Source organism: Grammomys surdaster, unplaced genomic scaffold, assembly GCF_004785775.1.
Source record: "Grammomys surdaster isolate TR1022 unplaced genomic scaffold, NIH_TR_1.0 149, whole genome shotgun sequence".
Classification (NCBI taxonomy): domain Eukaryota; kingdom Metazoa; phylum Chordata; class Mammalia; order Rodentia; family Muridae; genus Grammomys; species Grammomys surdaster.
The window spans coordinates 6,911,741-6,938,869 of NW_021604607.1; the positions used below are offsets into that span (position 1 = coordinate 6,911,741).

Below are 27,129 nucleotides of genomic sequence, written 5' to 3' on the forward strand. Positions count from 1 at the left end.
CGAAAGTCGCGGGAGGGATAAACGCGAGTTGATGGGCGTGGCTTCTTTCGTTGGCCCGCCTCTCCTCTTCAACGATTGGCTGTGCGCTTGTGAGTCCCCGCCTTCTGGTCTGAGCCTGCGCGAAGGACCCTGGTAGCTATCACACCTGAGGGTGGGAGGCGGTGGCGTCCCCTTGCCTTCGGCGGGCGGGAGAATTAGGTAAGCCGGCCGGAAGCTTCTCACGCTCGCCTAGGGCGGGTGCAGGTCGCTCCGCGGACCGCTGCGGTGGCTTCCAGGGCGCCACGCTTCCTGCGGACCAGAGGATGCCCTGCGCGACCGACCCTCTGAGATGCCAGCCTCTGTCCGCGGCACCGACCCTCTGTCACCGTCTCGCAGGTCACCGGGTCAGCCGCACGGGCTCTCTCTGATGACGCTCCTCAGTTGTCCACACTCGCGCCGTCCGAGGTTGGGACAGAACCACCTGGGTGGGTTTGAGCTGTGGTCCCCACCTGGGCAAAGGCTGCTTAGGAGGGCTCGGGAGCAGCAACGTCTTTCGACTCGACTCTCGTGGATCGCGACTCCGGAGGGCGGCTTCCCAGGTGTGGTGTGCTGGGGGAACTCACCCGCCACTGTCCGAGGAAGGGCTCCATTCAACAAGCCTTTGCGTTTGGGTACCGCTCGCCCTATTAGATGGGAATTTACCGGTGGCCCAGAGACGCGCTCTGCTCAGAGGAGGGATTTCTGATCTCCCTACCTGCCTGACCCGGCAGCGGAAGGGAGAATCTGAAAAACTTTGCCCAAGTCTTTTCATTGCTATTCAGTCTTCTCCCGACCCTGAAGGATATCTTCATGTTAAAGAGGCGGTGCTTGAAATGGCTTTAGTGTGTGTAACCTTGACTGTATCTGCTAACTTGTTTATCCAGTTTGCTTAATCAGTATCATATTTGCTTTCGAAAACGATAGTGGTTATTAAATGAGGGCTAATAGGACAATGCCCAGACTTGCGCTTTTACCTTCCCCGCTGGTTCCTCTTCCCTGCTAGTTCCTCTTCCCTGCTGTGTGGATGTTCTTTTTGGGGCCAGATTTTTACCACACTGTAACATTTGTTACTTTAAGTTCTTATTTTAGTCAATATAACATAAAAACTGTTCTTTAAGTCAAATGTATTTAGAGACAGTAACCCTTGTTTCTCCAACCCCTCATGTTCTGCTTTTACTAGAATTTAGCATCTGTGTCAGACACTGAGCCCTTAGCATAATGACCGGCTTACTATGGTTCTTCACCATTTGCATATCTAAGTTGTCATTTGGATACTGCTGTGATTTCATCTTCCTGATTTTGGCCAAAAAGTAAAATTAGTTGCTTGTGTCTGATACATGCCCCCTTTGAAGAAAACAGTCACAAATATTTAAATTTTTACTGAGTTTTTCTTTTTGAAGCTCTGAAAGATATTTGTATCATATTAGAGATATCTAAAGGAATGATTAAAATCTACATATGCATGTTCTGTGTTTTGAAACAAATATATTGCTTATAGAAAATTATTAGTACATGGTTTATATTTAGCATGTTGAAGTGTTTGGGACATGGAAAAAAATTATTACATGTTTTTCTTTTCTTGTTTTCTACTAGATAGCTACCCAAGAAAACACCATGAAAGAGACTGACATCAAGAGACTTCTCTATACCAATCTTCTGTGCATATTTTCAATTTTCCTAAGCATTTGTATTCCATCCGTCTTCTTGGACAACTTCTCAGTGTTGGAAACTCACTTGACCTGGTTGTGCACGTGCTCTGCTTTTGTGACGGCTGTCAATCTCTTGTTATACTTAGTAGTGAAACCAAATGTGTCCTCTAAAAGAAGTTCATTATCACATAAGGTAAGGGTTACTTCTACAGAACCAGTTTTTAGGTGGAGGTTATAGTGTAAGAATGAAGTATTGCTATGTCCTTATCGAGTTATTTACAGTGTATGGGAACCAAGTCCCACCTCCCAAAGCAGTAGCCTGTTACTGTCCTACAGGGTTTGATAGATCCTCGTGCATTAATTGTGGAATTATGACTCCTTCAATGCGTCACAGTGTAAATGACCTGCATAAGCATGGTTTTATGTCATCACTGAAGATAACTTACCAGACACTGCAGTTTATTTTAATTTATTTTTGTACATTTTTTAGGAGTGTGCGTGGAGGGAGGGGTTGCATTACATGCAAATGCTTTTAGAGGCTGGAGGACAACTTCAAGTGTTATCTTTAGAAACACTGTCCACCTGCTCTGTACAGGACATTCAGTGGCCAGAAGCTCACCAGTTAGGCTAGATGGAGGTCCTCTGTCTCTCCCCAGTGCTGGGATTACAAGCATGCCCCATTTTACCGTGGTTCCAGGAATCCGGTCCTTGTTGCTTACTGACTGAGCCATTCCCTGGGCCATGTATATTTTTAAAGTATATTTGTTATTGTTTGATAATTTCATACATGCACACAGTGTGTTTTGATCACATGCATTCATCTCCTACTCTATTCCTACCCCTTGGCCAACTTCATAACCCTTTGTCGTTGTTATAACTTTGAGAAGCCTATATCTAAACAGATATGGAGCCATCCACTGGAGCTTGGTCAGCCTACCAGGGACCACACTCCCAAAGAAAACCGACTTTCTTTACCTTAGTAGCCATAAGCTGTCAGTAGCTCCCTCAGCTAGGGGTCAAGTCCAGGCCCATATTTTTGTACTCCTTAAATAAGTGAGTTTTCTAGAATTCATTTCAAATGAAGTCATAGCAACTGTTATTTCATATGTGGCCTTCCTTGACTAAACAGTTAAATGTTTTCAGATATTAGAATTAATTTTTTCTGGAATAGTCACTGTGCTATGCCACTGGACAATTATGTTAAATTAAAATCCTCACTGAATACTCAATACTATGTATAATTTCCTGTTAGAACATTTTAAACACATATGTGCGCGCACACACAAGCACACAAAATATATAATCCTTTTTCATTTAAAAGACAAATATCACACAATATACACTACCCACTATACTAGCATAAGAACCAAAATTGATTTCTATTTATATGGTGTGATTATGATATTATTAATTCTTAAGAAATATTGATAACAGAATGTTGAGATACAAAAAAACCACAGCGACCTTAATGAGACACATGAATTACCTATAAATAATAATGAATGCTATACTTTTTTTTCATTTTAAAACAAAACTGGGTAAATTACATCTAAAAAGCAAAACGCTAAATAATTTCCCAAATCATATTCATATTATAAACAATATTTAAAAAAGCCACACACACACAAAACACTTGAACATCTACTAATAGGCCCATGCCTGGAACATGATCTGAAACTTCAAGCGACGTATTTATAAAACACATGTTAACATTTTAAACTGTACATACAACACAGCTCTCATATGGAGGTCAGAGGCTAGGTCTTTATCATGTGGGTCCCAGTCATTGAACTCAGGTGCTCAGGCGTGGAGGGGAGTGCTCTTACCTCTGTTACTTGCTGGCCGCAGCTTTTAAGGTTTTTTTGTAGTCTGTTTTGAGAGCTGTGTATGTGGTAAGACATGTGCTCCAGTTTGAAGTTATCCAACAGAATGTTCAGCTGTTTTAGACATCATGGAAACAAGTTGTATTTATGTAAAATGGGAGAATTTATGGCTTTTTAGGTATCTTCTCGAGTCTTCAGATTCTTCATTTTTCTTTTAGGTAACCCGAATTTTGAAATGCTGTGTCTACTTTCTTATGTCCTGTTTTTTCCTTCATATCATTTTTGTTCTATATGGAGCACCACTAATAGAGTGAGTTTTGAGTATTTACTTTATGTCTTACTGTATGTAATAGCTAACTCTTAGCAGCTAGAATGGAACCATAGTGGGGTTGGTTCATGGACCAAGGTAGGGGACAGTTGTCATTGTCCTGTTTTCAGTACTGTTGTATAAAAACATCACGACAAGTAAGCTTCACACATTTCAGCTGGTAGCTTTCTGGTACCCAGCTGTACATCGTAAGCAGGGGATATTAATGCCATTACTATTTACTATAGCAGTAAATGTGTGCTTGTTACAAACCTCTAGATGCTCAGCCTGTGGGCATACACAGTGTGGTCATCTACAAAATTGTATTTAACAACTCTGGAATCGCATTACCAAAAATTAAAAAAAAAAACAAATCTGCCAGTGCTCTAAGCGGGTTATGATATGGGAGGTATTGAGAGCTGTCGCCAGCCAAGGCTACAGGCCAGCACGCCTGGATTCTGCAGGCAACTCACTATTGCAGTGTGTGCAGATCGGTTATAGATAGCATTTCAGTGATTCATAAATGTGATTCTAGATTCCTTTACCAAATACCAATGTTTATATTAAAATTTAATAGTTTTTAAAACTGGACCAAGTTCAAATTAGTGGAAGCTAAATTCATAAATATTTCTTACATGAGACATTTCAGTTTATCAGTGATTAACAATGATGGTGAAAGGAATGATTTCACATACACATGTAGCTACAGACACACACACACACACACACACACACACAGACACACAGAGGCATACACACAGTTGTATACACACATTAAACTAACAGATTGTTCTATTTTAGGCAGAGCAGGAAAGTCTTGTCATGAAAAATGGTTTCTGTCTGTTCATTATAAAAGAATCAATGAATGCACAATGTGTTTCATAGTTACAGGTTGTATCTAAATGTACATTATTAGACCTTAGTCATAAACTCCTGAGGTAATATTTGCTGATCTTTAGCCTCTTCATGTGGGAAAAAAAGACAGTTCAACTTTGAGAGTTCTGGAAAATGATAAGAAAGAAAGCTAATTATTTAAAATTGAGATGTCTTTTTCCTTTCTTTTTTTTTGCAAGAAGGCAAAAAAAATGAATCTTCAGATTTTTAACATTTTGAAATCTATGATTAAAACCAGGTAATTTGGCTTATAGAGTAATTTAGTCCTTATTTAACAGGGCTCAGGTAGTTTTTGAAGTGAAGTATAAAGGAGATACTGGAGTAGTGGGTGCACTTACCACGATAATTAGGTATGCTTTATATACATGTACCTCTACAACTTCTGAAAAGTAACAGTGGTTTTTTTCTCCTAGGTTGGTGCTGGAAACATTTTTATTTGCAGTAGTTTTGTCTACTTTTACTACAGTACCTTGTCTATGTTTGTTAGGACCAAACCTCAAAGCATGGCTGAGAGTTTTCAGTAGAAATGGGTAAGTTTAAAGTTTACACTTTAGTGACATTAGTAATTGAAAGGAATTAGAGAACTATTTTCTATTTGTGTCGCTATACTCATCCTATGAGTGTTTTTAGGCAGTGCCTGGCTCTCAGGGACGTCAGAAAGGGCCAGTGCGGTTAGAACAGAGACTGAAATAGAACTCCACACAGCCATAGCATGGCTCCTCCCTCCACGTTTACAAGATAAAGTACTACAAGTATAATTGTTTCTTAGCATTTCATGATGTGGAAATGAAGTTTATAGTCTACAAGTGTTTAGACTAACAGTCTCTTCTTTGGTTTTTTTCATGGTAAGATATGAAAGAACAGGCATTCCCAGATTTCACATCTGTAGCTACCATATATATTGTCAGCATAGCTAAGATTAATGTCTAGCTTCCTTAAAGCCCTTGCAATGATACATACTAAAAATGGTTAATTTTTAACTAAGAAAACCAGCTGAGTTAGTTCTCATCGGTTTGCCCTATTTGTGACTCAGCAGCCAGACTTTGTGAGCATTTACTGTGTGTTCCCCATTACCTACCTCTGTGGGGATTCCAGAATGCTCAGATTACCCCAGGACCTTGTCTGTTCAAGGGCAAAGAGTGACGTGAGCTGACAGTAAGCGACTGAAAGTATATAATTGTACAGTAGCAGAGAATGGGGCTTCAAGGGGACTGACTGATCTGTGGTGGGCGGGGTCAGAAATAGACGATTTGACGCAACCTAAAAAGGGAAAGATACTTTCTGCAGGGTGTTGAGGGAGCAGAAAAGCTGAAGTAAGCTTGATATTGTTTGTGTAATTTGGAATTCAGCTGCACAAGGAGCACACAGGATGAGTTCTTTGTAGCCTGTCTCTATAAATTACATTTTTCTTTGGGAATGAATATTAGTTATTTTATATATGTGTGTGTAGCTTTGGTCTTGCTGTGTTTTATTTATTTTCTGGAACTGTTGACTAATCATAAAGTTTCTAGGATCAAAAACATAACAACTGAATTTCCCTCTCCTACATTATTACCATGGAATCTCCAATGTAATTCATTTATTTAATTTGAAAATTTTAAATATGGAAACTGCCTGAAACTTTAATAGTTTATTTAGATTGTTGATTTAGCTTTGAATTTTGTTTCTCAGTTACATATTTGCTGGACACATTGTCATATGGTTTTACAGATGATTGTTCTGTCCATTGACTTATATGTTTTAAAACCTAGCTGTACTTTGCTAAAATGAGTCAACAAAGACCACAGAGATTTTGTATAGGAAAGGATGGAATTAGGTACATCTGCTTGGAGACTTCATTAATGACACAGAAAGAGAAGCTAGGAACTTAATACACAGTTTTATACTGAAATGGTTCAAAACATACAAAGATTACATTAAATAATATTTTTTCCAGGAAAAGACTTGAAATGTGTTCGTAGTCAATTATTGAGAAGCAGTAAGAGCTGATTTTTGGCGCAGACCAGCAGGTGCTATACGTAACTCAGAAGAGTTCATTCAGGGCAGTGTGCACATGGGCGTGGACAGGAGTGGAGCAGAAAGCATCATGGCTCCCATTCGCTAGTGTAGGCACATGAGGTGAAATGAGCCTGAGGTGTTGAGGGTGAGCAGGCCTACATTGAACTGACATGACATCAGTCATGACATGACCCAGTCAGATCAATATAAACAGTTATACTATTTTAGCTGTGATGACTAAAGTTTCATTTACTTGTATTTGTTTATTCATTCTTATGTATATGAGTGTTGTGCTTTCATATATGTCTGTACCACATGCATCCCTGGTGTCTAGAGGCCAGAGGAGGCTGTCAGGTCCCCTGGGACTGGAGTTGCAGATGCTTGCGAGCTGGCATGTGGGTGCTGGAAGTCAAACCTGGGTTCTCTGAAAGAGAATCAGGTGCTCTTAGCCAATGAGTCCTCTCCTACCTCTAGGTTTAATTCATTTATTTGCATATTCATGTACATTCAGTGCTGAGCAGAGGATAATCTTGTGTAGACTGAAAACTAAACTTTTGACCTTGAAGATTGAGAATTGTATCCTGAGAGTAAAGGATCAATTCTGATGCTTTTGAGATTTAGACACTTAATTTCATTATCTTAACAGTTATCCTTAAAGTTATTCCAGAAAAGTAAACAAAACCAACTGCAAGAGAATGTTTTGGGAAGAAACTGAAGATAAAAAGTAATTTTGTTTCTTCTTATTGGTATTCATAATATTAGACGTGCTCCATTTGTAAGTTTCAGTTTGTTGCCTTGTTAATTCCCACAAAGTGTGCTTCTTTCATCTGTGGAGTGTGTGTGTGTGTTCTTTTTTAATGTGTGAATGGTCTGTATGCACATATACCTGCATGCCAGATGAGAGCATCAGATCCCCCTGTATCAGATGGTCATGAACCACGTATGGTTACAGGGAATTGAACCTCTGAAAGAGCAGCCAGTACTCTTAACCGCTGAGCCATCTCTCCAGCCTGTGGACTTTGTTATAAAGGAGCATAGCAGTTACCTATCAAAGACCTATGTTTTGTATTGAAGTTTGCTTTTTGGTTTGTCAGTTCCTTTCTGCTGTTCTTTAAGCGTCTGAGTTTGGTCACTTGAGCTAAAAAACGTTCCTGGATAGGATGGTCAGTGGTCTTGCCAAAGTGAAAGCTCTCAGTAATGCCTGATCTGTAGATGAAACAGCTAAGTCTGGTTTTGTCATCTTTATATTGATACAGATTTTTTATTGAGAAAACCACCACAGATATTAAGAGTGAAAGGGGAGTAAATGGCCAAAAATTTACACATATAAAAATTGATACCTTATGTAGCTTTTATTTTTTTCTTTCCATTCAGTACTTTTTGAACTCTTCTGTGTCTCCTAGCAATGTCTTCTCTGGCTCAGCTCAGCCTCTCCTGTCTTGATTGTCACCAACTGTCATCTCTTCTCACTCTGCTCTCTGAACCTACTCTTCTGTCTCCTGGAACCGCCTCTCTGCTGCCCTTGAATCCTACTCTCCTGGCTCACCCTCTGCTGGCTTTTTATAGCCTCTCCTGTTCCCAGAATTCCAAGAGGCAACTGACACTGAGGGGCATATAGTCTTTTAAAGGACTAGGAACATAAAATAAATTCTGCTACACACTTAGCCCAAATGTGGTCAAAAAGAATTAATAGCAAAGAGGCAATGAATTTAATATTCATTCATTGTGGAAAGCCTGTACTTAATTGTGTAAAATGTTCTTAGTCACCAGGAGGGGTTGCACTCCCCTTTCTTCCAAATCTTTAAACATGTTTTGATGAGAACCTCTCTAAACCACATGTGTTTACTGTTAATTGCATTCAAGTGGCTGACACATTGACATACAGAAGGCACTCAAAGGGGCATATTACAGTTGACATTTGACATAAGGAATTTCAGTGAAGTCAAATAATATAGACGGGTACTTAGGCCTTTGTCATGAAGCGTGATCTATAACATTTCTTTAGTTACCTTAAAAGTTTATTCAGAGAATAATAGGCCATTTAGTCTGTTCTCAGCCCTATGGTTTATGTACAAATATTCTATAATTATGAAGTGTTAGCAGTAATCACACACTTCAGACAATTTATTATAAAAACCTGTGAAATGAGAAGCCAGTGTTGGTCCTGCAAAAATTAGTTAGTAGGAATTTGCCTGTTTCGATTTTTTTCTCAATTCTTTGTTAAAAAAGAATGCATGTTTGTATATACTTTTCACTCTAAGTAGCAAAATGTATAAATTTTGTAGTAAAAGTATGTAATATTAGATGTAGTTCATGTTAAAAGCTCAAATAATTAAACATAAAAGTCTAGAGAGCCTAATCATACTATTGAAGGGGTAATAACAGTATATGAACTCTAATTTTGTTTCTTCATAGAATATGCAATTTTGAAACAAAATTATAATTTACTTTATTCCACTGATGTTATGAACCACTATTGTTGTCTGTGCATATATATGTGTGTGATGTACCACTTTCTGCATAGCACATTTGCACAGCACAATTACCTAGCTTTAAGTGAAATGAAACCTCAGGCTGTGTTGTTTTGACCGTGAAGGAACATGGTTATGCTGTAGTATAGACAACCAGTGCTTCTGGATACAGATAGGACATGGCTATGCCTCTTAGAGATTCTTCTGGTCCTTGACCTTGTTGGAGGCGGGAGAAGACAGTAGGTTCCTTTCCTTGTGCTTCCTACCCTGATTACTAAGAAGGAAACTAAGTCACTGTGATCAAATTAGTCTAATCATCATATCATTAATATTCTGTGATTAATTTATTATTTAATGTTATAACATTTTCACAATTGTAAGTAAGGTGACATACATCTTTGTTTCATCAAACTTGAGCAAGGAGTTTCTTGTTTGTTTGTTTGCTTGCTTGCTTTTAACAATTGTAAGTAATGTGAGGTACATCTTTCAGCAAAACTTAAGCAAGAGTTTCTGTGAACTAAATGCCTGGAATAGAACTCAGGGAACAAAGGCAGCTGATTGACACTGTCAAATTAAGATTCTAATACCAAGAGTGTGTATACCACTACATAGATTTTTCTCACCAACACAGCAGCCAGTCCCTGACTCATTGTCAGGTCTCCTTGCTTTTTATGAATCCACAGGGCTGCTTTCTACTGGGCTTCTGCCAAGGACACAGACGGTACCATAATAGATTCATCTGGTTTCTAAAAGGGTGTATAAACCCTGGCCAGGATTTTTTTAAATTCTGAATCATGGATCCACCATTTACTACATTTCAGCTGAGTATTACTGTTGAGTCACAGAGAAAGCATCTACCTTGTTCTTCTCCTTTCTTTCCCTCTGACTTATGATTTTTTTTTAAAAAAGGCATAAAATAACATCCAAGGTTCAAAATACAGATTCATAACAGGAAAAAATAGAGCCAGTTAAGATGGGAAGACGGCACCAAAGTGAATTCATTTCTTGTATCTGAGCAAACAGTAGCCAAGACAGCTTGCCCATGGGAAGGATGAGCAAGAAAAACAGAAATGGTACAGCAGCCAGGAAGGGAAGGTGGGGATGCAGAGGAGCGAGAGACACATGCACAGGCAGATGAGTAACGTGATGTGGGAGAAAAGAGCCCTGGACCAAACCAAGCAAATCTCACACAGTTTACCACAAAACGTGTTATTATGCAGATTAGTTTAATAAAAAGAGCAAAGATGAAAAAAATCACCCAAAATGAAGACCAGATTTCAGAATCAATGCCATAAATTCAGAACCTAAACCACATGTATAAAACATACATTAGAAATACCGAGAAGCAGCTGAGTGGTGCACACATTTAATCCCAGTACTCAGGAGGCAGAGGCAGGCAGGTCTCTTGAGCTCAAGGCCAGCCTTGTCTACATAATGAGTTCCAGGACAGGGCTAGGTAGAAAGACCCTGGCTCAAAAACAAAACAACAAAAGAAGTATAAAGCAAGTTAGAAAATCAAATTTTGGCATGAAGGAAAGGTTTGAGCTAATCAGAACGAATAAGGGATACAAAAAGAGTTGGGGAACATAAAGTACTTACAGAACATGATAGATCCAGAGAAGAGACAAAGGAGAGTCATCAGTGTGCTACTGTAGTGCGAAGAAGATTTAAAGATGGTTCTCCTGACTGAAAAAGGTGTTCAGTTTTTGTCTGAAAGTGGCTGGTTATGTCAAGAGAATACTAGAATGAATTAGGGATATAGAAGAGAAGCTACTATACAAGCAACACAAGTTAAACCATAGAAGAGGAGGAGTGGAGAAAATATAATTACACCCCTAATAGCCTCAGCTGTTTCAGCTAACTCTAATGTTGGAGTTGTCCAGCTCCTTCAGGCGCTCCCTTACCCACGAGCTTCCCCAAGGAGCTGGCTTCTCCAACAGTTATAAAAGGCAGAGAAAAATAAAAATCTTGAAATATAATACATGAATATATATATATATGTATGTATGTAAGTATATATGTATGTTGGGATGCTTCATATATATATACATATATATGTACACACACACACATATATATATATATGGTGTAGAAATCAGGAGGAGACTTAATCCTGATTTTAAAGCAATATAAGTTATTTTTGATAAATATGTTTTCATAGAAATACAGGCTACAGAATTTTTATAGTTTTATAGGTCTTGTTTCTTTTTCTTTTTTTAACGTTTATTGTATGTAGGATCACAAACACTCATGGATATGCCAAACAATCAAAATTGAAATCAACCTCTTGGATATTTGCACTTTTTATTTTAATAAACAGAAGTCAGTTACAAATGTGCTGGAATAATGAAAAGACTGTGAAGGGAGTTGTTCTTGCCACCAGTGGCTCTGATCACATTGTTAGCTTGACTGAAATCCTTCAGTACTTTCTATAGCGTGACTTTAGTGCGGTCTTAACCATAAGTCCACTGTATTGAGATAGCATTTCACACTGGCTAGAATGACTGTAATGCACAGATAATTAGGAAGATGTAGAAAAATTGGAACCTTCACACATGACTTGTGGGAAACCAAATGTTTTGGCTGCTTTAGGAAACTGTCAGTTCCTCAAATGATTAAAGAGCAGGTGACCCAGCTATTTCTTTCTAGGTATAATCTCAAGAGACATGAGAGCACATGTCCCTACAGAGGTCTGCACACAAATGTTCCTAGCAGCATTATATGTAACACCAAAGGGCAGTAACAGCTCAGATGCTCATCAACTATTGCATGGAGAAATAAAATCTGCAGTATCTATACAACGGTGTGTGACCCACTGGGGTGACTGAAGTGTTGGCACACGCCACACTATAGATGAATCTTGGAAAGACTATTCTAAGGGAAAGAAAATCAGTAAGAAAATTCATGTCACAAGAGCCCACTTACATGAAATACTTATAGCAGGCAAGTCCATAGACATAAAATAAAATAACTTGGTTGCTTAGGGCTATGGGAAAGAGAAATGGAGGCTTACTGCCAAAAGGTGAATACTTTCTTTTTATAGTGATTAAAGTATTCTAAACATGGCTGGCAGTGATCATATAACACTGACTGTCCTAAAAAAGATTTTGTTATAACCTTTAGCTAAATAAGTTACATGGCTCAAACAGAATTTCCTAGGGGTTATTTTTGTTGTCATTGTTTTTTGTTTTTTTGTTTCTATACTCAAAGTTATTTTACTTTTTTTTTTTCCAGTATTCCTCCTGTCTCAGCCTCCTGAGTGCTGGAATTACAGGCAGCTTGAGGTTGTTTTACAAATGTATTTTTCAGCCTCTCGTGTCTTACACTTGACCTCTTAGCTGTAGTGCATTTTCTAGCTTACTGCCTCACACTGCTCATTCCTTCAAGTCTTGATGGTTTTCCTTGTCTATATACAGACAAGTCTTTCCAGCACTGCACCTCTCTCACACATCCCATCTCTGGGCACATTATTGCTGGATGAGCTGTGTGCTAATGTCATTTGTCACCACAAGCCTTGTCAAAACTTACCTTTGAGAATCCTTTACATTCCCTGGACAGTACCAGTCTCTTTATATTTAAGTCAGTTTATTTCCTCTTCAGTATAGGAATAGTTTTCCCTATTCCTGCTGGGTGCTAGTTGAAACTGGCTAGCATTTACAGATAGTACCTTAAATGCAGAGCAGTAGGTCCAGTACATAATACAAACGTGGACAGATGGTGATTGTCTGCTACTTCCTCCAAGCCCAGAGTTTTAAAAGAAGTCAGAGTCTCTTGGATGTGGGATGCCAATGGACAGGGCTGGCAGGACCCGACTGTCACCTGATGTCTGTAATCCACTGTATATGTTATGTGCAGTAATTGGAGAGTTCCTAATGAAAAGTTATCTAATCAAATAATTGTCCTTTTGCTGCTAGAAGATGCTGCTTTTCATTGACTCACTTAACCCCACCATGTATTGTGAGCTGGTGAGTCTTTGGCCGCACTCACTGCATTTTTGTGGGGCCTTTTCTAGACACTGTTCCACATGACTGAAGCATTCACATTATGAGACTGATACCGAATTCTCAAATTTTGGCATCTTTAAAAAAAAAACCACAGTAAATTATAATATTGTGCTTTTGTTTAATCCCAGGTGTGGGGATGTAGGGCTGCTTCAAACTGTCCGCTGCAGCTGACTATGATTTGCCTTGTGCTCTAGCAGAAGCATGATTTTCCAAGCTGCAGATAGTCTCTACAATTGTGTGACATTTGGAATTCTGGGAACTTTACAGAGGGTACATAAATGCTAGGACTCCAAGAGGTGGGTGAAAGGTTGATGTTCATTGAGGGAGGTTATTTGTGGTTTGTTAATAGTCATGGTCAAAGAAGAAATAAAAGGAAAGAAATTTGATTCAGGGAGTGCTGAGTGCTGGGTTTATAGGTGTGTGCTACCATGCCCATTATCAGGGGAGCTTTGGAAGTTCTTGTTCTTTGGCCCTAATTTGTCAAACAAATGAAGTCAAGTTGGGGAATGAAAGATAGCATGAGGAAGACTAGTTGAGAAACCATTCTCCATCCATACATGGATTATTATAGCTGTTCATACAGAAAACAAAGCTACATCAGGCTTATAGCATGGTGCATTTAAGTCTTAATTGGGAAAATACATCCATACACACATTTCATTTATGTAGTTATGCATAAGATAAAATTGTGTGCACTCTGGAGAGGTATCGTAACTTGAAAAGGCAGTTACCTGAGGGAAAAGGACTCAGGAGCAGTGATTAGAGGACTTGTTTGTTGCTGCTGTGGTCTTTTGTATTGTTTATCTCTCACAGTGCACATGTGGCACCTTTCCAAGGGAAAGACATTTGTATCTTCATGGTTCTATGTCATTTTGAGTTGTGTTAAATGGCTGAAAAATATGTGTGTAGCGTCAATTTGTTCAAATGCTTGCATGATTTCTAGCTATTACAACATAATCTGCCAATGACTTATATGTTGTGTCTTGCAGAGTTACATCTATTTGGGAGAATAGCCTTCAGATCACTACAATTTCTAGTTTCATAGGAGCATGGCTTGGAGCATTTCCTATTCCACTGGATTGGGAAAGACCGTGGCAGGTTGGTTTCAAAGACTTTAACAAATGTGTGTTGGCCCAGCAGTAAGAAAACTGGTATGTGATGCAAGGTATTCATTGTTCATGAAAGCAGGGAAGGCAGAACAGGTTAGGTGGGTGCTCACTGGGCCTGACCCAGTGCCACAGGCAGGCATCCATGCTGGCTGGGCTCTACTCTCCAGCTGTTTTTTCTGTATGCATAGGTGAATGCTTCTTAAAAGTGTCTGTGTATGTGTTGTATGCATGTATGTGCTTATGTGTGTGCAGATATGTGTGCTTATGCATTTATTGTGTGAAGGTCAGAGGCTGACATCCAGTGTCTTCTGTGGCTCACCTCATTTTTGGATGCAGTCTCTCCTTGAGCCTGGAGATTACTGAGTAGCTAGGCTGTCTTGCCATCGTATCTCTGGGATCCTCCTGTCTTCATCTTCTTGAGCCGAGATTACAAATATGTTGTCACCATGGCTTCTCACATGGGTGCTGGTGATCCCAACTGAGGACCTCACCTTGCAGAGCAGTCACACCCTAGCCCCCATTCTTAAACTTATAAAAGTTTATTTTGCCAATACCTACAGGGTGCTTTTTTCTTCTTTTTTTTAAGTTATTACATTTCTGATCTTAGATTATATATTCTTAACTAGATTGGCCACCTTGAAATATATTAAAAAGCGTTTAGCAAGGTAATTTTTTCTAAAAGCTTTGCCACATTTTTATTTATTTCATGTGTGTGCATGTCTGTGGGTGCGTGCAGGCTAGGGTGCAAGAGTGGATGTGAGAATAGGCTCTTGCCTTCCACCAAATGTGTTTTACAACCTAGCAAGAAGGTTATTGGGTTTAGCAGTAGGTACCTTTACCTACTGCCAGCCCCAGCATAATTTTAAAAATAAAGGCAGGTGATTTTGAGAGGAAGCCTGACAGTACCCTAACACTGAGCCACACCCTCACCTCTGGTGCTTTGAGGCAAGATCTCATGGCTTAGCTTACGACGGCCTTGAGCTTGTTCTGTCATCCAAGCTGGCCTGAAACTTATGATCCCTTCCTCCTGCTCGTGATTAGTAGGATTACAGTCATGCGTCATCACCCAGCATCATTATCTCAGCTTTTAAAATACGGTTGTTTTGAGACAGGATCTTATGCAGCCCAGGCTGGCCTTGAATTCAGTTTGTATTTGAGTATTGCCTTGAATTCCTGGTCCTCATACTTTTCCTTCCTTAGTATTGGGGATTACAGGTATGTGTCGCCACATTTTAGTATTTTCTGCTGTTGTGATAAACCACTGACCAAAAGCAATGTAGGGGAGGATAAGCTTTATTTGGCTCACACTCTAGGTTATCCGTCATTTGAGAAAGGTCAGGGGGAGCTCAAGACAGGAACTTGAAGCAAAAGCTTGAAGGAACACTGCTTGATGTCTTCTTGTTTGTTTCTAAGACTCATGCTTAGCTGGCTTATGGGATTGTGCCACCCACGGTGGATGGGCCCTGCTGCATTGATTAACAATCAAGGTAGCCCCCATGACATGCCCACAGGCCAGTCTAAACTGAGAAATCCCTCAGTTGAGGCTTTTCTTCTTAGATGATGTGACACACAAACACATCACTGAGATACCATTACCTTGCCTTTTTTTGTCCCCAAAATCCTGTTTCACTAATTTCTAATTGTTTTAGACTGTGCTTCTTTACTATATAGTTGTTCAATAATAAATTTTCACTATTGATCATTTAACTTATTGCCAGTATTTTACTATTATACACTGATAAAAACTTGAATCTACAGCATCATGAATTTTTCTGGATAATTTCTCCCAATAAGAACAATGCTGTTAAAGATGAATGTACTTTTTTTTCCAATATGAAGAGAATGTTTTTTCTTGTCACAAAGAGAAGATATATTTGCCTTTCAAATTTAAGCTGTTTTATTACAGAAAGTTAAAATTAGCTTTTTTTTATCCACTGGGAGAACACCATCATTTCTATTCTAATGCTAACATTTGGACTCATTCTCCGTGTGTTCATCATGTACATGTTTTTAATGTGTTTTCCTTTCAACTTTATATTATGGTGTTATTGTGTATTAGTGAAGAATTACATAACTGGAATATTCAGTTTTCTTTAGAATAATACCATTTTTAATGATGGGCACTTAGATTGTTATCGGTTCTCACTGGTAGTACCATCAATTTTATTATTGTCATAGTTAAGCATATATCCACATGTTTGCTGCAATGGTAAATTCCTAGGTAACAAGTGGGTGGGGCTGAGTCTTTCACGCTTAGCTCATCGACAGGACCTGAGATTTCAGGAGAGCAGACTGCCTGGTTTTAGTGCATCTTGTGTCCTCACTTAGATGCTGTGTCTCCCCTTTCACTCTGAGTGTGTCTGCTGCGAGCCCTGTTCTGATTGTCATGTGCAGGTCTCAGGAGGTGTGGGGACTGTGGTGGCTCTCATGTCCTTGTGGAGGTTTTGTGCATGAAGCAAGCCCTACCCCCACTTGGTGATCTAGTGGCATCCCCGTGCAGTCATCATACTTGACTTCATTCGACTGCTCCTCAGTTGGAGGGCAAAATTACTGAAATGGGCACAGGAATTGTTTCAGACTACTAGACTCATGACTTTCAGTTAGTATAATTAATCTAAATATAGAATAAGCTTTAATGAGTTGGTAAAATGTCAGTTTGTATATACATTGCCTATTTTATTGTATAAAAGTTTGATCTTACATGTTTAGAACTTCCCTGCAAGATTACAGAAGTAGAAACTGAATTGTGGAAAGCAGATGTACTGATTAAAGCATGTATTTAAGCTTGCTTAGAAGACATTAATTACAGTTCACGTGTCCATTTTTAGATTATTTCGGCTTCTTACTACTAATTTTTCTCCTTTGGTACTTACTTACAATAAAGAGTGAACTAGATTCAAACAGCAGATTTTTAAAATATTGTATGACACAGGCTCACTGTGTAGTCCAGGCATGCCTAGAATTCTGTATGTAGCCAAGGCTGGCCTCAAGCACTTGATCCTGCTCTCAGCACACCCATGTCCTGGGATTGCAGGCATGGCCATCATGCCTGATAGAACTGACTTCATCTTTGAGAGTGTGCGTAAGCATGCGTGCTACTACACATGTAGAAGTCCACTGACAAGGCCGCACTACCACTGCATACTCCAGGCTAGCCTGCTCTCCTAGCTTCCAGGGGTCTCCTGTCTCCACCTCCACATCCTAGGTTGGGCAACTGTGTGTAGCTTTATGTGAGTTCTAGGGACCAGATCTCATCTTAGCACACTTCTGTGACACATATCTTACCCAATGAGCTGTAAGCTCCTCAATTATGGACTTTTAAAAAGATTTTCTAGTAAAATAATTTGAAATTATTACAGTTGGTTAAAATATTTAAAAGATTTCATTTATCTGGAATACACTGGCTATTTAATTTTATTGTTTTTTGGGGGGTAATTTAAGTTAATGGTTGGATTACTCACTATAATCCTTTTAAAGTCATACTTATGGGGGAAGTACATATGGGGGAAAAATAAAAATGACATTTCTCAGATTTTATTCAGCTTCTTACTAGGTGCTTTTGGTTGTTTTCTAATAAGCGAGGCAGTTTTGTTTTTCATTTTTAGCAAACAAGGTTTTGTGAGGCTACTGTTATTTTCCAATAGTTCAAACTATACAGAACAAGACCTCATTGTGGTTAATCATATTGACAGAATCTGCCAGAAAGGCAGTAAACCAGATAAGAGGGTAGGCATTTCATAAATATGGAGAATTTGCTAGAGCAGAACTTCATGAGAAGATAGTACTGTATAAACTCTCCTGTCTAAGTACAGCACGCTGTTAAAAAAGAGCTTTTAGTTCTTTGTTCCCTGCAGCCTGAAGCACATTTGAGATTTTTAAATCATGTTTAAGCAAGCATCTCTGGGTTGTGTTTGTTATATTTTAGAGAAACAGGAACATCTGGTTTTTTTAAAAATACACATGCATGAACACATAGGCCCAAAACCTGTCTCATGTTTTGATGCCGTTTTCTCCACTCTGAATTCAAATTTGATTTTGTGTGATGTTCCTGTGGCCAGGCATCAACTGTGTTCCATAGTAACAAATCTCAAATATATATATAATTTTCAGATAGATTCCTCATCAAGTGGCAGAGACGGCCCACTGAAAGTTAATGTCATTGAAAACTTATTTTCAAGTTAATGAGCATTCAGTGATTTTAGTAGTTACTGGTAGATGGTGAAAGACCTGCGTACATGAAGGAAGACCTCTCTGTATAGAAGGCAGCAAAGGTTGGTCACAGAAAGCAGGGTAGGAGGCCAGCTACCACGCCGCTGTGTTCTATGAAGTGGTCTGCTGACAATACCTTCACACACAAATGCCAGCTTCATTGTGTACACTGAGCTCTCATTGCTCTGTCTTATTCTGTTTGCTAGTGCCCCTTTTGTGAGTTTTTTTCATTTGTTCCTTTCAAATTTTGTTAAATGAGTTTATTGAGTTACATAAATTTCATATCATGTTCAATTCTGTCTGACATTTCAGATAATAATAGAACACAGTATCATTTGTAGGTCTCTGCACCAGGTATGAGTCTGGTACTGTGCCAGAGGTAATGTAATCACGACGACTGTTGAACAAGGTAGATCTTATTCCTGTTATTACCACCACAAAGGCAAAGTGTGGGAGGGAGGAGACACATCACGTTCACTGTTATTTGATTGGCAAGAGGAAGATTTGGGATTCAAACAAGGCCTACACCATAATTGTCTTCTCTGCCGGAGACTGAAACTCTGTGTTTGTTTCTTTATTTAAAGCCAGAGCTTTTTTCTCTTTAGAATAGCTTAAGTATTAAATTGCTTTCCTTCCCACATTGTTTCTTCTAAATATCATAATCACTCTGGTGATGTCTGTATTTTTAGACCAAAATCTTAATACATTTATAGGAGCATATTTAAAGCTAATTTATAGTGTCTTTGAAAAACATGCCTTTTCTTCTGTGTGAGCACACGTGTGTAGCATGTGGCCATAGGAAGATGACAGGTACTGTGGTCTATCATTTTCTGACTTATTCTACTTGTTTCTAAGACTTTCTTGTTTGTTTGTTTGTTTGTTTGTTTGTGGGTATCTGTGCGCATATCTCCAAAAGTGCTATTGGGTTCCTTAGCTGGAGCTGCAGGTGTGTGTGAGCCTCCAGATGTGGGTGCCATCAGAGTAAATAGGAGAAACGGATGAGTCTGCAGAGGAGGAGTTACTCTCTTTTCAAATACAAAGGAAGGTAAGCCCAGGCTAGCCAGTCCTTTGTCTCTCGTAGACTACTTCTCAGTGGTTTGTTTATTGTGCTGAACAAATTTTCAGCTGCATGACTGTTAGAACCCATCTGTTAAAACTACTGTCTTAAAGTGATCATTCATCTTTCCTTTCAGTTTGGTCTTGAGTGCTTTGCTAGGTACTCCTAACATAAATACTGCAGTCTGGGTACTCCTGGCATAAATACTGCAGTCTGGGTACTCCTGGCATAAATGCTGCAGTCTGGGTACTCCTAGGCTAGATGCTGCAGTCTGGGTACTCCTAGGGTAGATGCTGCAATCCATTGTAGGAATACACGCACGGGTGACAACATCTGCTCTTCTGGCTCTAGTTTGCTAACTGTAAATGGACACTGACCTACATTTACTCTGACCTCTCTCCTCCAAAGAACACTTAGTTAGGAACTTATTACTTATGGAGCAGTGAATTCCTGGGCAGGACTCCTGTCAAAAGTATCAATAAATACTTCTGAACAAATGCATGCATGCATATACGTTAGCCTGGCCAGTAAATTCTCTCAGGAAAGTCCTGCCATTGTCCTGTCAGGAGAATTAGCTGACATGAGCACATCTTTAATCCAAACCATCTTCTGTTAAATATTAATTTTTTCCAATCTTGAACCATGTAAATTGTACATTAGCATTTTAGTTTAATACAGCATAGTCCCTTTGGTAAGGGAAATACCAGTTAACCTAACGTCACACAAGTCTTCATTCAGTCAGACCCGTGACCTGTTTTGTCCTCTACTCTGGCATTTTGCAGTAACCAATTCAACCACAAAGCCAAGATTCAAGTCCAGTCTGCCTAATACCCAAATCAGTATTCTTCCTCACTGTTCTACATTAGTAAAGCCCCTGTACAGCTGTGTTAAATGTTTCCTTTCCTAAGACAAAAGGAGAGATTCTTCCTAAAGCCAAAATGGACATTTTTGTATTGTTACATTTTTTAAAATTTTAAAATTCTCTTTTGTTAAAGTACTTATTTGGCATATTTTGTCTGCATGCATGTCTATGTCTAACATGCATGCAGCATGTCCACAGAGGACAAAAAGGGGTGCTAGATCAGGACTGAAGTCAGAGATGGTTGTGAGCTACCATGTTGTGCTGGGAGTCATACTTAGGTCCTCTGGAAGAGCAGCCAGTGCTCTTAACTGTTGTGATGCATCTCCCTAGACCATATTGTTCCTTTCAAACATTTTCATTTGACAGAAAAAAAACCCCACACATTCATGGTTTATATATCTAAAAGTGCTTTTTGGATCATGAAGATATTTCTTTAAAAACAAAAACAAAAAACCTACTACAGGTTTCATTTGCCCAAATTCTATGCTAGGTAATATAAAATCTTCATTAATTTTCATTATTTTGAGAAAACTGGCCTTTCTTGGTTCAAGTGATAAATAAATCCACAGTTACTGTATTTATACGAAGGACCATAATGGTGCCCTAACAAGGCTTCTTTGGGTTTTGTTTTACGGGGTGGGAAGGGCGGAATCGGGGATTGAGTTGGATTTTTTTCTTTTTGGTGTCTTGTTTTTAAAAATAGTATCTTGCCCTGTAGCCCAGGCTGGCCTCAGACTCGTGGTGATCCTCCTTTGTGGGTTACCCTGCCAGCCTCTGAAGTACAAGGTCACAGGACTGCAGCAGGGTGGGTTTTTGTGAGATAAAGTCTTGCTTTGCAGCTGTACTGATTTCATCTGTGAGGAGGGCACCTCAGTTGAGAAAATGCTTCTATTAGATCTCGGAGAGACAGACCTGGAGTGCATTTGCTTAATTAGTAGTCAGTGTGGGGAGAGTCCAGCCCATTGTGGGTGGTGCCATCCCTGGGTCTCTAATTCTATAAGAAAGCAGGCTGAGCAAGCCAGGAGAAGCAAGCCCGTAAGCAGCATTCTCCGTGACCTCTGCATCAGCTCCTGCATCAGCTCCTGCCTCAGGTTCCTGCCCTGCTTGCCCAGACTGCCTTAGATGGATAGCAAACAGTGATGTGGAAATGTAAGCCAAGTAAACCCTTTCTTCCCCAAGTTGCTTTTGGATTCTGTGTTTCATTCCAGCATAGTAACCCTAACAACATCATGGTTGGCTTCAAATTACCCATCATTCTCTTCCTCAGCCTCCTGATTGCTGGTCCGAGAGGTGTATGCATTATGCATAACTAGGATACTGGCTTCTCACTTGATGTAGCCACTCATCTCTTAAAAGAGGTTTTTCCTTTGGTACCCTTACTAATTTTATCTACTAAGTAGCATTGCATTATTATACAATTTCCTATTTTCCTTATATAAAACAATAATTATATGTAGCTATTTCAGATTATCATGATTTAGAGAAATACTTATATCTCTGCAGCTGAACTAGCTAATAGGTACTACAGATTTTTTTTTTAAATACTGTGGCATAAATAAAACAAAAATAGTATCTGTGAAACAAGGAAACTTTTGAGTGGAAAACTCAAGATCTCGTTGTTAAAATATAATTAATTAGGCTGACTGGATAAGTCAGGATGAATTCTGTGCTGCGGTGTGGTTTTAACCATGTTACAGCAATCCTAAGAAGGCTGGTAGGAAGAAAGGACCGTAAACAGTTAAGGGCTTGAGTGTTGTATTGCAGGAGGCTCACAGCAGCGCCCTTGTGTGCACAAAGCCTGGGGCATCACTAGGGAATTGTTTGAAAAGTTACAACATTTTATCTTGCGTTGACATGGATTTCTGAGTTTTATATAACAGTGAATTGCTGAGTGGTCCAAGCCTTACCTCCTGATAGGAGGAAAACATTGAAAACAACATTTGCTTCATTTTTCACGTTCTTTGGAAGTGAAGTATGGCAAGTGTGTGTGAATGTCTCTGTGTGTGTTTGAGAACAGTGGACCACACTGAAGTCACAGAGTGATTGAAACAGAACTTGGTACCCCAAATCAGAATATGGCTGAGACCCATAAGGATTGTTAATTTTCCCCACACCCTGATTAACAGAGCTTTTCAGGGGGTACAAGAGCTCACACATTGCCAGGAGTAAGCAATCGCACCGTAGAGGAAAGGAGATTAAATAAAAAACTCCTGAGGTAAGAAGTTCAGTGCTTTACATAAAACAGTAAACTATGCATCTCATTTTATTATGACCCCATACGTCAGGAGGGGGTGCTGTTGAAGTAACAATCATTTAAAAACAACAACCAACAAACCAGCATTTAATTTGGTATTTAAAACCAATAATTAAAAATCAAATGGAAGCAGTGTCTAAAGAACTAAGATAATTCATAACAAATAGCATGAACTCAAGCTCTACGTATTGGAAATATGATAATTCATCACAAGTAGCTACAATGTACCTGTAAGGACAGAGTAAGGGCATACATTAGCAAAGTAAGTGCTGTTAGATTTCAAGATTCCCCTAAAAATTGTAAAGGGCTTTCAGAACAAATTTTCTATGCAAACACTAACCAATTATAATTTTTTGTATGTTCTTTCACACATGACCTTATTTGAAGCAGTGTGCTCACTAATACAGTTCATGTTAATAAAATATTTTTGGAAGAGTTATTCCAGAGAGTAGTCTGAATTTCTGCTGCAACCTAAGCCATTAATGAAGATATGTGTCTAAAATAAGGCAGTTTCTCTATAATCTGCTCAGGAATAGAAAACAAATCTTTGGTTTTCTGGTTAAAGTGGCAGAGAAGATTTTGCAAAAAGAAATACTAAACAAACACAAAGAGCTCTTAACAAGCAATGGGAAACTCCAAACCCCATCAAGGTAAATTGAATACCTAAGGCACCTCAGGTTCAGATGATACAATCGTCTGCTTAGAGTTCAGATAGGCTATATACATGATTCTTACCATCTGGAAAAGGTGAAGTCCAACTATGACTGCTGTCAATCAGAGAGTGGTAAGACCTCGTGAATGACTGGGACATGAGTTTGTCCCCATGGTCACACATGAGGAGACTGAGGTGACAGCAGTGCATGTTCAGAATCTTAATCCATTTCTCTTGGAGCAGGAAAGTCCTTGACTTAAACTCATTGCTAACATACCAAGTGTCAAGGGTTTCACAGATGTAGATTTGAAGAAAATAAACAAACCATCAAATCTCCAAAGGCATCTTGGAAACGAATAATACTTTACTGTCTCGATTCCTTCATATCATAGGTTTGACAACTTAGCTAATATGTTAACCAACTATACAATTTCTTTCAATTCTATCTAAAAACAGACCAAAACTAAATGGGAATATTACAGAAGTCCCATTTGAGCATACATAAGGCCATGATATACTTAATGTGAACCACCACTGCCTGAAGACATACTACGTCCACTTCCAAGAGAAAGCTCTTGTCTAGCAGACTGTCCACTACCGAATGGGGAGTGTGGTGCTTATATTTTAAAAACTCCTACAAAGCTCACATGCAAGACAGTACATCTAGATTTGTGACTGGTATGAACATTTAAGGCTGTCATTTTCAAGTATAAATGTTTAGTGTTCCATTACCCAATCTGTGCAATAGACAAAGCTTAAGCACAAACCATGGAAGATAACAGAAGCTTGCTAAAGACAAAGAAGTCGTAGTTTAAGCAACAGCAAATTTGAACCTAAGGAAGGCTGGTAACAACATATGGATTAGATTTTGCTTCCCTCAACTGCAAGAGGTGGTTCACATGGAAGCTTTGCCTACACTACTGTCTGTTGCATGGCATTTAGAATAAGGCAGATCCATAGCAGACCAAAGAAGAAAGCCAAATGCGGTAACCAGCCAGTTATTAAGATGGTTTGCCTCCAGTCCACTTTGATGGCCTGTTCCCCAAAGGAGAGTTAGAAATGGCTGCAGTACACCAAATATGGTTTACAAAGGAACATGAAAGTTTGTTTCCAAGATTTTTCACACATACCCTGTCTATGGCATAAGAAAAACCCATTATATTTCGGATTCAGTGGAGTGTAGCATGGCTGGAGACATTGGGGAGCAGCAGTGCTCTGCTTGCCTCGCTCCAGATGTGTCCATAAGCTGTGCTTGTACCTCTGCTCTGGACACACTGCAGCTCCAAGTGCCTTCAGTTTCACTATGGAAGCAGATACCCACAAATGCCACATAGCATGCTTACCTTCCAGGTCTTCCCTCCGACACAACTGAAAGTTTCTAAGGTTTCGTTAGCCTATACACTTATTTCATTTGATGTACACAGCCAATATGGGAATTAGAAAAATGGCCAACTAATTCAGAGAGCTAAACTGAGTTCAGGATTATGGCAAACTATGACCCAATTTTTAAATGTTACTTTAGCATGTATTTCATGCAATTTGGATAACATCAAACTAAATCTACAATTGCCAGAAGGCTCGTTACTGTTTAATGCACGTTAACTAAAACGTGTACATTTTTAGTGTTCATGATCAATGCAGTTCTGATCTATTAAACTTGGCATTCTTTAAGAAAGCACGTTAAGCCTCACTATAGAAATGTTTGTGTTATACTTCATTTGTGCTCAAGTATAAGAAAGCATCTGTTGGTTTAAATCTCAATTCTTTCCTCAGGTGTGGCCCATCTCCTGCACACTCGGAGCGACCTTTGGCTACGTGGCTGGCCTGGTTATCTCGCCACTCTGGATCTACTGGAATAGAAAGCAACTTACATACAAGAACAATTAAGAGAGAGGAGAGAGTTATTTGTGTGCAGATTCGGTAAGGGCTGTGCAGAAGTGACATGGTCAAGCCAAGCAGTCCGTTTACAGCACTGTTGTTTTCTAAACATGATGTGATTGTAATTATGAAACCCCTGAGAGATTGTACCTTCTAGTTGAAATAAAGTATTTATAGTAGATTGTGGCTTCAGATGCTGTTTGCTGCCGCATAGACCCTTTATGAAACATTCTCAATGAACTCTGTAGAATGCTGAGGACAGGTTCCCTCCCCCCTCAAGTTAAACTGCTTCATTGTAAGAGGTCAGGACATCACTGTAGCATTTCAAATGCTTTCTGGGAGAAATGGACAGTTTCCTTGGCCACTAAAGGTGTCTCTCACGTAATCAAACAGCAGTTTATACATCTTGATCCTATTCTTTTTTTTACTGTGTGTTTCTTTGGAGTTAAAATGGCTATGATAGCCTCATCAAACACAGTCTTCAAACCCTTCTGGGTTAACGCTGAACACTCCACATAGCAGCATGCGCCTATCTGGGAAGGAGGGAAAAAAAGCCACAGTTATACCACAGTTTTATACAACTCAGTATCAACACATTAAAAGGGAAGTTATAAAATATAGCTATATAAAAAGAACCTCATTATGCATTTTCACAACACCCAGAGGGAGACAGTTGTTAACATACTAGTGTATGGCCTTCCAGATTTCTCTAGGGAAACTTACTCATCAGCTACTAGATAACCGCTGTACAGTAAGCAACTGCTTAGGTGCTGGGGGACACGTCAGTGACCAAAGTGTCCTGCTGTCTGCAAGAAAAGGGACACAGAGCAGACGCTGGTGATGGCTGTGACAAAGAGGAGAGGGAAACGGGAGGATGCTAATACTCAGCAGGGTCAAGGTTGAGCCGTGAGGGATCCTGAGGAGCCCAAACCCGAGACTGATGTGGGAGATGCTTGCCGTATCTAAGACACAGTAAAGAAGCCAGGTGGGAGAGAACACTTTCCCTGTGTAGACCTTAGTCATTCTCTAGACTGTCTGTTTCTCAGGGCTGCCCAGCTGCTTCATCCCTTACTTTATCTCCCTGTCTTCTTCAGACTCCACATTACCTTCTGGCTCTCTAGCTCTGTGCTCACTCCCTTAGGCTTGGTTTCTCTCAGAAAAAAGTCTGAGAGCAGGGTGGGGACTGAACGTATTCTACGGTGTTGTCAGACCTGCCAAGTAAGAATACACAATTTCCCTTATTGTTTGTTTGTTTGCTTGTTTTGACTTTTTGAGACAGTTTCCCTGTGTAGGCCTGGCTATCCTCAAACTTACTCTCTAGACCAGGCTGGCTTTGAACTCAGAGATCCACCTTCCTCTGCCCCCTGAGTGCTAAAATTAAAGGCTTGTGCCCCTATGCCCAGCTAGAATGCACAGTTTCTATTCATTCTCCTTGGAGTGGAAGCTCATGATCACGTCCTCAAACTTGGTGACGTTGGATGGATGTTCTTAGCCCACTTTTTGCTGGGGTCTATGCCCTCTTCTGCTTAAATCATTTTATGCAAGGGGTTCCTGTATACTAAAGACGTTAATGCCCTACACAACAATCTGATTTATTTCTGGCATCCAGTGTGAGCACAATATTTAGTACTCAGATAACTTGGATTTATAACTTTTAATTTTACGCATTTAGAAATTCCTTCTCTCTCCAAAATTATAAAATCAACGCAAGAAATTCCTGAAGTGCTCTGTTGGTGAAATCATCTCTCTTTTCCTTGGGAAAAGCTATCCTCCAGAAAGTTCTCTTGTTTCTTCCTATCTCCTAATAATACATTTAAAAAGACCTTATTAGATTGTACTTACACAAAAATCCTGCTAACCCCAAAACAGAAAAGAAAAAAAAAAGAATTTAATAATCTTACTGTCATATAGAGGAGAAAAAAATCTAGCTTTGGGGTAAGGAAT

At 39.4% G+C, this 27,129-nt stretch overlaps 2 protein-coding genes across 4 annotated transcripts in view; one reads left to right on the forward strand and one right to left on the reverse strand.

Moving 5' to 3' along the window:
• The first annotated feature begins 98 nt into the window (after positions 1–98).
• Positions 99–25,366, forward strand: Pigf (phosphatidylinositol glycan anchor biosynthesis class F). 3 transcript variants are annotated; one of them, XM_028765060.1, is made up of 6 exons: positions 99–198; positions 1,612–1,860; positions 3,709–3,800; positions 5,105–5,221; positions 14,154–14,262; positions 25,081–25,366. In XM_028765060.1, exons 2-6 carry the CDS (start codon positions 1,633–1,635, stop codon positions 25,192–25,194), a joined length of 660 nt encoding a protein of 219 aa, XP_028620893.1. In that variant the 5' UTR covers positions 99–198; positions 1,612–1,632; the 3' UTR covers positions 25,195–25,366. The 3 variants fall into 3 exon arrangements, with proteins under 3 accessions (XP_028620893.1, XP_028620894.1, XP_028620892.1); XM_028765061.1 differs by lacking the exon at positions 99–198 and adding an exon at positions 233–464; XM_028765059.1 differs by lacking the exon at positions 99–198 and adding an exon at positions 234–578.
• The window catches only part of Rhoq (ras homolog family member Q), a 35,561-nt gene continuing 31,056 nt past the window's right edge, over positions 22,625–27,129 (reverse strand). Inside the window, exon 5 of the mRNA XM_028765062.1 lies at positions 22,625–25,718. Within this exon, the coding sequence (XP_028620895.1) occupies positions 25,563–25,718 (156 nt within the window). The 3' untranslated portion in view covers positions 22,625–25,562. The remainder of the gene's footprint in view (positions 25,719–27,129) is intronic.

Coding starts and splice junctions, on each gene's coding strand:
- Pigf (XM_028765060.1), top strand. CDS start 1,633: ATGAAAGAGACTGACATCAAGAGACTTCTCTATACCAATCTTCTGTGC. Junction 1,861..3,708: donor GAAGTTCATTATCACATAAG/GTAAGGGTTACT, acceptor TTTTTCTTTTAG/GTAACCCGAATTTTGAAATG. Junction 5,222..14,153: donor AGAGTTTTCAGTAGAAATGG/GTAAGTTTAAAG, acceptor TGTGTCTTGCAG/AGTTACATCTATTTGGGAGA.